The 15,725-nt window shown below is 38.3% G+C and overlaps 1 protein-coding gene across 1 annotated transcript in view; it reads left to right on the top strand.

The window, feature by feature from the left end:
• Ofcc1 (orofacial cleft 1 candidate 1) overlaps window positions 1-15,725 on the top strand; it is a 262,066-nt gene that overhangs the window by 47,771 nt on the left and 198,570 nt on the right. The window contains 3 exon segments of the mRNA XM_013016629.1: window positions 5,097-5,173; window positions 11,172-11,292; window positions 14,033-14,242. Coding sequence (XP_012872083.1) covers window positions 5,097-5,173; window positions 11,172-11,292; window positions 14,033-14,242 — 408 coding nt within the window.

The raw sequence follows: 15,725 nt of genomic DNA, 5'->3' as shown, positions 1-15,725 counted from the left end.
TATATATATATATACACATATATATGTATATATATGTATATATATATACATATATATACATATATATGTATATATATATATAACATTTTCTTGATCCATTCATCCACTGAAAGGCATCTGGGTTGATTCCATATCTTGGCTATGGAAAACTATGCTACAATGAACATGTTTGTGGCTGGTGGCTTTCATATAGCCTTGTTTGTGGTCAGTTGGGTAAGTGCCCAGGAGGGGATTGCTGGGTAATAAGGAAGCTCTGTTTAATCTTTTGAGGAACTTCCATACTGCTTTCCATGGTGGTTGAATAAGTTTACAGTCCCACTAATAGTGTAGTAGTATTCCTTTTTGGCACCATCCATGCCAGCATCTGTTATTGTTAGTTTTGTTGATAATGGCCATTCTAACTTGGGTCAGGTGGAATCTCAATGTAGTCTTGATTTGCATTTTTTATGGCCAGAGATGTCAACCATCTATTTAAGTGTCTATTGGCCATTCTTTTTTCTTCTTCAGAGAAGTCTCTCTAATTCTTTAGCCCATTTATTAATTGGGTTGCTGATTCTTTGAGGATCTGCTTTTGGGAGGTTTAATTTTTTGAGCTCTGAGTATATTTTAGATATGAAGCCCTTGTCTGATGCATAGCTAATAAAGATCTCCCATATTATGGACTTTCTATTTATATTGCTAGCTATGTCCCTTGCTATGCAAAAACTCTTTAGTTTGATGCAATCCCAGTAATCTAGTCTTTCTTTGATTTGTTGTGATTCTGTATTTTTACTTAGGAAGTTTTTACCTGTGCCTTAGTGTTTCCTCCATCCCTTCTGATAATATTTTCAGGGTATCTGATCTTACATTGAAGTCTTTGATCCCTTTATAGTTGATTCTGGTGCAGGATGATATATAAAGATCTGACTTCAGTTTTCTGCATATAGTGTATAGCCAATTCTGCCAGCACCATTTGTTGAAGATGCTATCTTTCTTCCTGTGTTTTTGGCTCCCTTATCAAATATTATATGACTATAGGTCTGTGGGTTCATTTCTGGGTCTTCTATTAATCCTCAGGCCTATTCTTGTGCCAGTATCAAACTATATTAACTTTGACTTTAAATAATGTTCTGTTGTGGTTTGGGATTTGCTTTTGTTTCCAAAAGGGCAGACCAAATCATAGAAACTCAAGAAAAATGGCAAATCAAGGAACTTCAACTCCTATACAAAATAAAAAGGCAAAAGAGTAACCAATAAAAGATCTAAAAGATGGTTCTCAAAATATTTAAAATCAGGGGCTGGGGAAGTGGCTCAGTGGTAGAGCACTTGCCTTGTATACATGAGGCCCTGGGTTCGATTCCCTAGCACCACATGAGCAAAAAGAAAAAAGCCAGAAGTGGCGCAGTGGCTCAAGTGGTAGAGCGCTAGCCTTGAGCTAAAAGAGCTGAGGGACAGCGCCCAGGCCCAGAGTTCAAGCCCCACTACCAGACCCCCCCAAAAATATATATATATTTAAAATCACTGCTGATATATATGTTGAATGAAAAGTTAGAAAGCCTGCATAAGACTATGCAAGAGTTTGATGAGACTAACCAAAGATTGTTAGAGGAACTCATGGAGTCCACAAACAGAAACCTAAAGGAATTCTAAAAGAAGCAAAGGTAGTCCAATGAAAAAAGTAGTCACTCAGCTAAAGAATATGAGATAAATCAACATACATAATAAAATCAAGGAAGAAGTCCATATACAACTTAAAAGAAAGCTTCAATGAACAGATTGAAGCTATGAAAACGATCAATTAGAAGTCAGGGGAAGAAAAAACAAAGTAGAAAGTCTTGCTAGCAGGTTAGACAAAGTAGAAGACAGAGTCTCTGGAATCAAAGACCAGATATACAGAGAAAGAACAAATTTTCAAAACAAAGCCAAGAAATGTGCTTGCTGGAACTTCAGGACTCAATCAGAAGACCTAATTTAAGGCTAGTAGGTATTGATGAAGGTCAAGGGAAGCTAAAGGGATAGGGAATATATTGAACAAAATTCTGGCAGAGAATTTCCTGAACATCCAAAAACAATAGGCCCATTCAGATACACGAAGCCTGTAGCTGATATTTGCATTGTGGAATTTCTCAATACCAACACTTCAGACTTTCCTGTACTTTTCTAATGGATATGTATGAGACCTTCTATTTTAATGGTCCCTTTTCTCACTCTGGAAGAAGAAGCTGCTGTCTCTTGAGTAGCCCATGGACAAGCTACATGAGGGGAACCAAAACCTCTCCCGACACTCAGCAATGAGTGGAGGCTACCAAGCATGTGGTTAAACTGGAAGCTGACATTAACCTTATTTGACTTTGAGATGACCAAGGACAACATTTGCTTCCTGCTTGTAGACTCATGAGAGACCCACTAAGTTATTCCATTTTTTTGTGAGCCTAAGAAATTGTGTCTAATTGTACACATTTGCTGTTTTAAAAGATCAGGTTTTCAGATAAAGAAATGAGAGGCAGTAGGTACATTGTGGTTTCATTTTATGCACCTTTCTGTCTTCTGTGATTTCAGTTATCTGTACTCCACTGTGCCTGAAAATCCTAAAATGGAAAATTCCAGAAATAAGAGAGACATCGCATTGGCATAACTCTCTTATTATAGTTTACTGGTATGAGTATTCCATTTTATTATTGTTGTTAATCTTACTGTGCCTAATTTATAAATTCATAGGTATAGATGTAAGGGGGAAAACATATACCATGTACTATATATAGGGTCACTCTTATGTCAAGTTTCAGACGGTAGTCTTAGAATGTGTTTTTCATAGATCATGGACCTAGAAGTAGAATATTGCCATGATAACCCCCAAATTCTGAGAAATATTGAAAGCACAAAATAATTTTGGGCGGAGTGGGTTGAAGGCCTGACAATGTTACTCTAATCCTCACAAACTTTGCAAAAAAGGTAAGGGCTTGTGGGAAAGTGAGCAAAACATACATGGATAGAAAACATGGAGAGAAGGTGTTTAGTATGGAGCTTCAGATAGTTGAACAAAGCTCTGTCTGCAGTTATATAGGACTAGATAATGCATCCCTTGAATTGGCTGTGTCAACTAAGGACATTGGAACCCTGTGGACTCTAAGTGCCACTTGGATTGTTCTTGCTACTGACTGAAAAAGGCAAATGAAGAAAGGCAAAGGAAGGACTGTTAAAATGAGTCAAGACTTGATGTTTCAGAAAACTCTCAGCTTCCAGAAGGCAAATGACTTTACAATGAAGAAATAACTTCTGACCCCTAAGATCCAACCCCAGGAAAATATGGTTCAAGGAAGAAGCCAAGCCAATCATTTGTGAAAATCTCAGGAGTATTAAAGGAATTCCACAAGGTAGCATGCATGGAGACCTGGGCATGCTAAAGAGGTTAAGGATGTGCCCAAATTACTGTCAATCAGACAGCATAGGCTCTTTAGAAAGCCCAACTACAAGCTCCTTGTAGTTGGAATCCAAAAGATTTTTTTGTGTGTGTGCTGGTCCGGAGGGGTGAACTCAGGGCCTGGGCATTGTTCTTGAGCTTTTGTGTTCAAGGCTAGTGCTCTACTGCTTTGAGCCACATACAGCACCATTTCCAGCTTTTTGGTAGTTAATTGGAGATAAAATTCTCATGGAATTTACTGCCTGGTCTAGCTTTGAAGTGGGATCCTCAGATCTCAACCTTCTGAGTAGCTAGGATTATAGGTGTGAGCCACAGACACCCTGCTGGAAGACCATACTTTGATGGCTTTTGTAGTTTTTGCTTTCATCTAATGAAGTGAGCTCCTATAAGACTCACGGAAAACTCATAAAGCTTTTAAAACAAATTATATAAGCAGGACAATTTCCTGCTTAGATTAAAAGGAACAGAGAGAAAATAAAATGAAGAAATATTTGGATCCCCTAAATTTTACTGGCAGAAAGCAGTCTGGGAAAACTAGATGCAAAGTTTTGGTTTCTTGTTTTTAAAGGTTCAGGGTTGGAGATGTAGCTCGTTGGGAAAATGTTTGCCAGGATTTGATCCTCAGTACCACAAGGAAGTTAAAAAAGTCAAACAACAAAAAAGAGGAGGGAATCAAAGAAGGGAAAAAGGAAGGAAACATATGAAAATGACATAGTGAAAACCAATATGTATAATTAATATTCATAAGCAATTATAATCAAATAAGGTCATAACAAAAAGGAAGGACCAGAATACTGAGCCCAGTATTGCTTTTTCAAAGCCAGACCTTGAGAGTATTGAAGAACAACCAATACCTCTTGTCAGGATTTCATAGCTGTTAATGGAGCTGTGATTCCAGCCTCTCGTTACTCGTAGCTTTGTCTAGTTGCCTCCTGCTTCATACTAGGACTGAGCTGTTTGATGAGAAGCACACAGTAGAAATGCTGTTGTGTTATTTTTTTGAGATTAGGTTGTACAACTTAGGTTAATAATAAGGATGGCAGCCTGCCCCCTTCTCTCCCGCTCACCCCCAGTCAGTCACATTCACTGATTTTGCTGATAGTTGTCCAAATGAGACCCTCTCATCACATTTTCAAGAATATTATTAGTAGATTTATTTACAGAGTTTCTATACATTATGGTTTGCATGAATTAGTCCTGGGTCATGTCAATTGTCCTACATAAATGTATTCCATTCCAAATGCCATGGATTGGATGATAAATTATATAACTAAAATTATGAACATACTTTCCAGTGTAGCCATATGCCATTTACATGTTCTAAACTCAAGCCATTATATGGAATGTATAATGTGGAATGTGGTGTGTGTGTGTGTGTGTGTGTGTGTGTGTGTGTGTGTTTGTTTGAGAGAGAGAGACAGAGAGAGACAGAGACAGAGGGGGGAATGGAGAGAGAAAAGAGTTATGCTAGTCTCTAGTAAGTATTTCTGCTCTGTGGTTCTGGAAAGAATGTAAGTAAGCAAGTGAGAAAAAATCAGTAACAATATAAGGTTGATATTAAAGATATGATTCTAAAGGTATGATTCAAAGGTATGTTCTCTGAGGATCATCCTAGTTGAAGAAAAAGCTAATTTTAATCGATATTTCAAGCGTGCTTTTAATCAATTTAATTTCACTTCTGTTTTCTTTTATACAGGATTCAGAATTTGAAGGGGAAGGAGTCAGCCAAGATATTCCTAGGCCATCTTTAGAAACTAACAAAATATTGAAGAGGTTTGTACCTTAATGTTAGATTTGATGCTGTGTGTGTGTGTGTGTGTGTGTGTGTGTGTGTGTGTGTGTGTGTGTGTGTGTGTGTGTGTATGAATTAAGTAAAGGCTGATTATAGATGATAGACATCCTTGCTTTGATTTGCCTGACAAGTCATAGTTTTTGGAAGCTAGGATCATACATTATCCTGGGATATATTTGTGTCCCTTTATTCATATGGTGTTTGGTAATGGGGTATCTAATCCATGGTAGTATAACACAGTGTAAAGGTATCTTTTAAAAATTTTTTTCCTGGAAAATGACAACATCTTTGGGCCATGCAAGGACTTCTGGAAGTGGATATGACTATCGCTTCTTCTCCTGTAGCAGCAGCATACGTAGGTTCAGAGGCAGCTTGCATGTGATAGTCTTACTTTGAACATTAAGAATTATCCTTCCCTGCTTGTCCTAGACATACACTAGTTATTGCAAATAAGGGAAACCATGGGACCTACATTTCTTTGGGCCTGGCTTATATGACCATATCAGATGATATTAAACAAAATGAACCCCAAGATAGGGACACAATGATTTTTTTCTTTCTTGCTATTGTTTTTAACATATTTATAATGTACTATGTGATTTTTTTCTTTTGTAGATTCTTCCCCCACAGTATAACCCCTGTATTCTCTGTATAACCCCTGTATTCTCTGTATTTGATTCTGGTGCTCTGCATCTTGTATGTACATTTTTCTAAGTTGGGGAGGGGAAGGGAAATGACAAAATGCTGAAATAAGGATACAGGTTGACCCATTGTAACAATGAGATGCACAAGACACTATGATGAAAATGAACTTTACAACTTCGGGGCAGGGGAGGGGGAAGGGAGGAGTTGGGGAGGTGGGGTGGGAAGGGATGGTAGGGGAAAAACAAAGGATGAGGTAGCAATGCTTAATAGGAAATGTACTCTTTACCTTACTCATGTAACCCCTCTGTACAGTATTTTTACAATAAAAAACATATAAAAATTATCCTTCCCATGTGACTAGTAAACATTCTTTGTTTTTTTTTTTTTTTGGGTCCGGTCGTGGGGCCTGAACGCTGGGCCTGGGCGCTGTCCCTCAGCTCTTCAGTTCAAGGCTAGCGCTCTACCACTTGAGCCACAGCGCCACTTCCGGCTTTTTTCTTTTTGCTTATGTGGTACTGAGGAATCGAACCCAGGGTCTCAGGCATGCAAGGCAAGCGCTCTACCACTGAGCCAACTTCCCAGCCCCTAGTCAACATTCTTTAGCATCAGTTGCTCCTCAGTTAATCAGAAATGCTCGTACTTTGTTGGACTGCTACAAGGGCAGGTTGAATGAGATAAAAAAAAATACAAGGTGGCAGAGTGCTGGTGGCTCACAACTGTAATCCTAGTTAATTAGGAGGCTGAAATCAGAGGATCAAGGTTGTGAACCAGTCCAGGAAGACAAGTCTAAGAGACTAGACTCTTGTTTCCAAGTAACTAGCAGCCAGAAGTGGAGGTGGGGTTCAAGTGGTAGAGTGCCACTTATGAGTGGACATAGCCAGAGAAGAATGACACAAGTGCCAGTTCTTAAGTTCAAGCCCTGATGCTTGCACAATAACAAACAAAATACAATGTGTTTGAGTGACTCACTCTGTGCATGCTTACTACTTGGTAAATGCCATTTCATACTAAGAAAACCAGTGTCTCTCAAAAGTGGTCAATATTGTCCACATGGGATGCTTGGTGATAGCTGGTGACCTTTTTGATTGTCCTAGCTGGGATTAAATGGGATGGTGGTGTTATTTAGTGAGTGTAGGATGAAATTCTTCTAAATGATATCCAAGTCACAGGACAGGCTCTGAAACAAACAAGTATCTGATTCAAAATGTCAGCAATGGTGGGACCAAGATAACTTTCTGTAAACCCTAAAGCTTCTTTATGCCCTTTTCTATAACTGCAACTGCATTTAGCATGCCGATAAGACGTCCACTCCAGTGGGACCTGCCTGCCTGTGAGGACTATTTAGTATCTGACAGAAGAGTCCTTGCAGACAGGGTCCTCCGTCACGAAAGCATCATTTCAACATGTAGCTTGACAACAGTGCGGGGTAGAATAGCATCCTTCCCCAGGCCAGAGCTTCTAACGAGAAGACTGGAAATGGTCAGAGAGGTCTTCAAGACTGTGTAGATGAGAGAGCCAGTGAAAGGCTAATGCAACATAGTGAACAATAGGAACCAATTTCAATATCCAACAATAAAAGGTTCATTGAAGTAGATTATGGTTGGCTTTGAGAATGAAACTCTAGGCAATACCTAAAAATTAGGTGGTAGGAAAAATGCCTATAATACACAGAGTAGAAACTGAAGGGTATACATGTTTACAGAGTTAGTTTTGTTGTGTATTAAAAAATGCAACTACCGACTATGAAGAATAGAGGTCAATTTGTTCATGGATGCTTTGTCTGGACTGCAGGCCATTGGGAAGATTTTGTAAAATTTCATTTTATTGTAAAGATGTTGTACAGAGGGGTTACAGTTACATGAATAAGGTAATGAGTACATTTCTTGTCCAGCATTGTTATCCCTCCTTTGTTTTTCTCTTACTATCCCTTTCTTCCCCCACCTCCCTCATTCCTCCCCCACCCCTGAAGTTGTAGTGTTCATTTCCAACATAGTGTTTTGTGAGTATCATTGTTACAATGTGTCAACCTGTGTTCTTGTTTCAGCATTTTATTATTCCCCTTCCCCTTCCCAAATTAGATAAATGTATATACAAGATTCAGGGTACCAAAATCAAATACAGTGACAACAAGGGATATACCATAGGGGAAGAAATATTCAAAAGAAGCAACAAAAGCATATAGTACATTAAAAATACCAACAAAAAAACCTCTTGTGTCCATATCTTGGGGTTCATTTCACTTGACATTATCATGTATAGTCATATATATATACATAGCTTTTGAGCTCTTCTGCTCATTTGATAAGATTATCCTAGATGTATACTAAAGTAGAGCTCCCCTACGACCCAGCAATCCCACTTCTGGTCATTTACCCAAATGATCACAAACAAGGACATACTAAAGCTACCAGCACAACTATGTTTATCACAGCATTATTCACCATAGCTAAGATATGGAACCAACCCAAATGCCCCTCAGTAGATAAATGGATTAAGAAAATGTGAAATATATATATGTGTGTGTGTGTGTGTGTGTGTGTGTGTGTGTGTGTGTGTATAATGGAATTCTATGCTTCCATCAGAAAGAATGACACCACCCCATTTGTTTGGAAATAGAGACTTGAAAAAAATCATACTAAGTGAAGTAAGCCAGACCCAAAGAAATCTTCCCATGGGAACACTTTTTATAAGTTACCAACACATCTTTTTAAAACATACAAAACCTGCATCTAAGCTGGGTGCTCGTGGCTCACACCTATAATCCTAGGTACTTAGGAGGCTGAGATCTGAGGATGGTGGTTTGAAGCCAGCCCAGGCAGAAAAGTCTATGAGACTCTTATCTCTGATTAACCACCAGAAAACCAGAAGTGGCTCTGTGGCTCAAAGTGGTAGAGTCGTAGCCTTGAATGAAAGAACTCAGGGACAGCTCCCAGGCCCTGAGTTCAAGATGCATCACTGACAACAAAACAAAGCAACAACAAGAAAAGTAAAATGCCAATGCAGCTAGTTCTGTGCCTTTCATACTCATGACTCAATAAATCTTGGTTAGAAAGGTATTTCAAAGAAAGTCTTATATCTGTACTGCACATGTACAGCTTTTTTCTTGTCCTTCCCTTGAGCAATACAGTATAACAACTATTTCTAGAACATTTGCTTTGTATTAGGTATTATAAGTCATGGGAAGAGTCTTCAAGTACACAGGACGGGCACATGTTCTGTTCAACATGAGGCCATGTATAAGGGACGAGTTCAATAACCAACCCTTGGTGGGTTAATATAACATGAAATTAACAAGTGCACTGTATTAGGGAGAACGAGGAAGATGAGATGACCTTGAGACCGAAGGTAGATATGATCTAATGTCAGCCCTGTCTCATGACCTAGAATGCAATTACTTTAAAAGAACTCAAATTACTAGATGTTATTTAGGTCCCAAGTGCCTTACTCTTTTGATAACCATTGTATTCCTTTTAAATTTAAGGAAGTTATTTTTAGAAAACCTTTAATTACAAAAAAAAAAGTAGGATTGTAACCGGGAACTGTGTTTTCTTTTCTTTTTTTTTCCCTCTTCTTTCAGATTGTAATTATGAATGTAGTGTATAATTACCTAGATTAATTTTTTTAAACATATTTCTGAGTGCCTTACAATTCTTGCCGAGAGAATACAGAAAGAGGCTGAGCATATCATCTCACTGTGGTCAACAGAATATACTTGATGTTTATTCAAGAAATCTGTTTACCTTCATAACTGCATAATAGGGTCATTAAAGACAATGGATACAGTAGTTTAAAAGTAATACAATTTACAACAAAGTGTATTTAATTTTAAATTGAATTGCCAGCAAATGGGTGTCCTTATGAACCCTTGTATCAATGTAGCTCTAATGAGATTAAAGGAAATCAGTTGTATCATAGGAAAGTAAATCAGCAATGAGATTCCAAAAGGCTTCTCCTCCAGTGAGGCACAGCTATTGTAACTGATGGCCTTGCCCAGTAAATCAAGAGAAGTGATAGGATCCTTTTTAGAATAATGGATTTGGTAAAGCAGGAAAATATGCCAGTATCTGATAACAAGGAAAAAAGTTAACAATAAGCACAAAATAAAGTGAGTGAATATTAATAACAAGAGGAAAGGAATCAAGGAACATTTTTTAAGGTAAATATTTTTCAAATTTTATTTTATTGTAAAGATGCCATACAGAGGAGTTGCAGTTACATGAGTGAAGTAATGAGTACATTTCTTGTTGAACATTGTTACCCCCTCCTTTGTTTTTCTCCTACTATCCCTTCCCTTCCCCCCTCACTCCCCCTCTCCCTACCCCCCTCAAAGTTTGAGAAGAAAATTCACCTCTGGAAAGTGGCATTAAAGAAAAAAATTGCTGGGGACCAGTGATTCATGCTTATAATCCTAGTTACTCAAGAGGCTGAGATCTGAGGATCACAGTTTGAAGTCAACCCAGGCTGAAAAGTCCCTGAGTGACTCTTATATCCAATTAACCACCAGAAAATCAGAAGTTATGCTGTGGCTCAAAGTGGTAGAGTGCTAGCCGTGAGCAAAAGAACTCAGAGATAGTGCCCAGGCTTTGAGTTTAAGCCCTATGACCAACCAACAAAAAAAAAGTTAATGTTGTATAATAGCTATTCACTTAAATTTCATTTCCAAGTTTCTTGAACAATTGGTAAGATTGAAGGGGGACTAAATAAAAAATCAAGTTATTACAAGTCTTATCAAATACTGTCAGCCCTTTATATATGTATATATTGAATAAACCAGTCGTAGATCAAAACTGTAGCAAGGTCTGTGATGGATGGACAGTATAGTGAAACAACTGTTAAAATTAGTAACCATAAGAATATACTATATAATAACGATTAAGAATTAATGATTATGTCATATTACAATGATTTAAAGTACACAGAAGGATATGGATAGGCTAGATGCGAACACTATACTCTTATGTAGATGACTTGAGCATGTGTAGATTTGGCTGCCCATGGGGGGTTCTTGGAGCCAGTCTCTCACAGCTATATAAAGACGGCTGTATTTGATCTCTTGGCAATTTTGACAACATGACATTTTAATTGCTGGGAGATCAGTAGTAAATAAAGTGAGTCTTATATTTTATGAGGCCAGACTTCAAAAGCCACTTCCTCTCTGACTTTAATCAGCTGCAGCACCTGTAATGTGGTGTTTATTTAATTGCTAGTTAATCTGACAAAATGTTGAAGGAAAACATCAAATTGTATTGTGATTCCAAAGACAAACTTCTCTCTCTCTCTCTTTTTAAAAAGGACCTATTTTCGTTTTTCTGTCTTGCTTCTTCATCATTGCAGAACTCCATGTCCAACATTGATTGAAGACTTAACTGTTGGCAAAAAGGGGTGTGCCACCAAATCCGGGTCTCTCACACAAGTAACTAAGGATTCCAGGGGAGCAGCAGGATCTTGCTGCCAGGTGAGCTCTTAGAACTAACTTTTTTTCCCCTCGTGCAACATGTGAAATGAGGAGATTGACTGTGTAGATCTACTTGCCTCTTGTACTTTATCTCTAATAGTACAGATGAGAGAAACAGTTTAATAGGTCTTGATGCGCGTTTTTTTTTAATGAGACTTTGAGGCTAGTATCTCTCAATGGCAAAGCCTGGAGAATTCCTTAAAACAGGAAGTCAGTGAGAGAAACTCAGTCCCTGTTGTACAGTGAGACAGGGCCTGTTGCCATGCAAATGAGACAAGGTTTGAGAGTTGATGAATCTTCTATCTGCATCTCCTACTCATCTGACACACGCTTTGAGGAAGGTTGTAAATGCAAGAGAGATTGTGGTGTAATTCCTCAGCCTGGCATTTCTGCCCCTAGTCACCATTCGATTATCTTCCAAATTGCTGTGTTTCAGAGAGATAAAGATTTTTTATGGCTTGCTGACTTGAAACAACCACAAGAGCCAGCAAAAAGATGGTGAAGCAGCCATGCATAGTAATTCCATTGGTAAATGACAAAATCTTTGTTTGTCTGACATTTCCAAAATTACTACAGAAGATGAATCTAAAACACAAAATGTCACATTTGGCATGCAAAAACTATCACAATATATTTCAGTATAAAATTCATAGAGGCGTTTAATTTAGAATGTGTTTAATAACTCTGTCTGCCTGCATCAGTAATCCTGCCTTGAGGTTTAAAAAGATTGTCTTATTTATTCACAGGGAGATAATTTTTAAAATATTTTTGGAAGCCAAAATATTAAGGTTAAATCTTTGTTGTTAATTAAGACTTTCTAATTAAATGAAAAATAATCGTTATTTTGATTCATTTTTAAGTATGACTTATATGAGTAAACAAAAGAAACGGAACAACTTCCAATGCTTATTTAATGGTGATTTAATTCTAGAAGCATACAATCTATATGGAAATATAGATATTATGTATATTATCTTTATTTAAAGATAAAGTCCAAGCAGGATTAAGAAATCCTTTCTGCAGATTAACTTGAATGGCAAGAAAGTAACTTGGTCCCAGCAAATGACATTTTTTTTCATTAAAGTACAATGTGTCAGAGAACTCTTTAAGGTCAAATTATTCTGAACACAACATAACAAGTTAACATGTCTGAGTATAGGATCATGATTTGATGCCATTTGGGCTATTAGTAATCTTGGTTTAATATTTGTTTAATGAAATAATAATTAATTGAAAATCACTGATTTGTATACACTTTATGGCACTTATTGAAAATGAAGTTGGCTTGCTTCCCTTACTGTGGATAAACAGGGAGTTCAAATATGTTGTAAAATGTTAAGTCACATGTGTACTAGTTAGTCATAAAGAGCAATGAAATTATGTCGTTGGCAGGGAAATGGATGGAACTGGAGATCAGCATGCTTCAGTCAGGTTCTGAAGGATAATGATCACATTTCCTCTCATATGTAGATGCCAGACTGGAAAGATAAAGGCTCCATTGGCTTATGCCTGTTATCCTAGTTACTCAAGAGGCTAAGATCTGAAGATCTCAGTTTGAAGCCAGCCCAGGCAGAAAAATCCCTGTGAGACTCTTATCTCTAGTGAACCACTCCCAAACAGGAAGTGGAGCTGTGGCTCAAAGTGGTAGAGTGCTAGTCTTGAGCAAAAGAAGCTCAGGGACAGCTCCCAAGTCTCGAGTTCGAGCCCCACAACCGACAAAGAAAAAAAAGATAAACATATATGTAACACATATATGTAACATTCAAATATATATACATATACATATATGCATATCATATACATAGGATATATACATGTATATATAGGCATATATCATATATATGTGTATATGTGTATATATACTCATATACCTATGTAAATATATTTATGTATATATATCCTATACAATGGACAGTAATAGAAAACAGGTTCTGCCAGGGCTGGAGGTACTAGTGGGGGAGGGAAGAGTGAACAGAGAGAATGAATATGGGCCCAGTATTTTATGTATATGTGTGAAAAATAGAAGAATAGAGACTGGTTTGAGGAGAGAGTGTGATAGAGGGCCTAAGTCTGATGAAGATCCCTTGTACATATACAGAGACAAACCAAAACAAAATCCTTCTGGGACAACTAATTAATGCTAATGAAAATGTAAAATAATGTTAAGTCACACCCCTCAGTTGCATACAATTTGTGCTAAGTTTCAGGGTGAAGTATATAATATTAGCTCCTATATTTTGATCAGCTGAGGTGTTAGTCTGACCCGCTCTGCTTTGCACTTATTGGTGTGACATTAGTGTCTGTGATTATTGTTGGACAGGTTATCATCTGTCAAGTTTCCCGTGTGAAGTTTAGCACCTAGGTTTATCTTACCAACCCCTAATATCTTCAGAGGTATGCTGTGTGGTTTTAGAAGTGTTGATTTCCTGTTAGTTCTATCTTATTATACTAAATGAATGGTTCCTGATGTCACAGCTCATTAGCATACCATGTTTCAAAAAAATTGGCCAAACTTTCCTTCCCATCCTCAGGAGAATTGCCTTTTGGCCTTTTAATTACATACCGTGTGTCCTCAACGGTTCTCCCTGCTAATACCTGACAATTACAGGTTGAGTAAAATAATTGTCTGCTTTTTTCTTTCTGAGAAACCTGTTGTTGCTAATTGTGTGGTTTTACCCAGTTCCTGTGTAATTCAAGAACTCCCCCTTTTGTGTAGATTGAGCAGTCTTAGTTGCCCCAGACCCTTCAAATACAGATCAAATGCACTCGGGGTCTGAAGGACAAGGCTTCTCAAGGCTCTGACTTTCTCAGAATGTCTCTACTGTGCCAACCGGGGAGCTGTGTCTTGCCATGGTGGCAAACGGAGCACCTGAAGACCAGAACACACTCAGTTCAACACAATGGGAACTGCTACAATGTTGGGCTGTATTTCCATGAAGTCCTTTGTGTGGTAAGCGGATCCATGCACATATTATCATCTCTTTATGTAGTTCTTGGCTCTCTCTACCTGCCTACCTTCCTCTCTGTCCATGCAGCATTTCAATAACCAACTTAGCGTATGGATTTTATTTGTGTATTCTTTCACACAGTCATCCACTCACTCAATGCAACAAAGCACCCATTATGCACCGTGTACTGTTAGGAGCCATGCATGTATGCCTTCAGTCCTGTGTCAAAGGGAAATGCCCCTGGGTGCTGCTGGTAGCTCACAGCTGTAAATTCTAGCTGATCAGGAAGCTGAGATGTGAGAACTGAGGATTGGACAAGGAAAGTCTGTGAGACTTTTTTTATTTATTTATTTTTTCTTATGTGGTGCTGGGGAATCGAACCCAGGGCCTCATGCATGCAAGGCAAGCGCTCTACCACTGAGCCACCTTCCCAGCCCCTCTGTGAGACTTTAAAGTCCAACAAACCACCAAAAGGCTGAACGTGGAGGTGTGGGTCAACTAGTAGAGCACCAACCTTCAGGAAGTGCACAAGACACTGAGTTCAAGCCCCAGTACTGACACAAACACAAACAAACAAACAACAACAACAACAAAGAAATACCAACCTTTCTTGTCAAGAATACGTAGTATGAATTCTTCATAAGGTTCTCTCCTCTTTAGGATTTGTGAATGCAAAACTCTGACACATGCATTGCATGTGTAACACATGCAATGTGTAGGAAGTGTATGTGTAGGAAGGCATGGCCACTCATTTCAGGTGAGACCCAGACTTTAAGTCAGAGGACAAGTTGGAGAAAGTGTTATGAACGTATGTGATGGATAGAGGGGATCATGAAGAGCATGTGAAGGAGTTTGGGAGAGACAATGCTGTTTTGAAGGAGTGGGTCATGCTGAAGAGTGATCTGGGAAGGATGGAAGGAAGGGTCTCACAGCATCTAGCACCTGTGAATGCAGAGGGGCTGGCACAGGCTTCTCTGTAGCATCTGTTCTGGGCAGATGCTGACTCCCTGAAACTCCTGTCCTAAGAGAAAAGAAAACTGGGGGCTGAAGAAGTCCTAGGAGTGGGTGATGGCCCCAGCTCAGACTGTTTACAAACATGAAAACTGCCATTTACACTGGTATTTTCTTTTTGTTTAATTGAAAATGTATTTTTTTTACTTTTAAAGTATTATTATTAAATAGTTGTACAAAGAGGTTAGAAAGGGGTTACAATTCTATAACTCAAGTTATGAGTGCATTGCTTCTTGGTCAGTATCACCCCTTCCTTTGTTCTTCCCCCATTTCCCTACTTTCCTTCCTACACTCAAATTACATGGTTCATTTTTTAAAACATAATGTACATTGAATATAATGATCACATTTTCTCACACTGCCTCCTTCTATTCTGGTGTCTCCCCCTCCTTTGCCCACCTCCCAACGTGTTTGCACTTCCTGGTGTTAATTTTGATAAATAGTTCAATAGTTGTTCAGAGGAATTTCATCTTA

The sequence above is a fragment of the Dipodomys ordii genome, unplaced genomic scaffold, assembly GCF_000151885.1.
Source record: "Dipodomys ordii isolate 6190 unplaced genomic scaffold, Dord_2.0 Scaffold32, whole genome shotgun sequence".
NCBI lineage: Eukaryota > Metazoa > Chordata > Mammalia > Rodentia > Heteromyidae > Dipodomys > Dipodomys ordii.
Note: the sequence above shows the minus strand (reverse complement) of the source record. Positions and strands in the feature narration are given on the sequence as shown.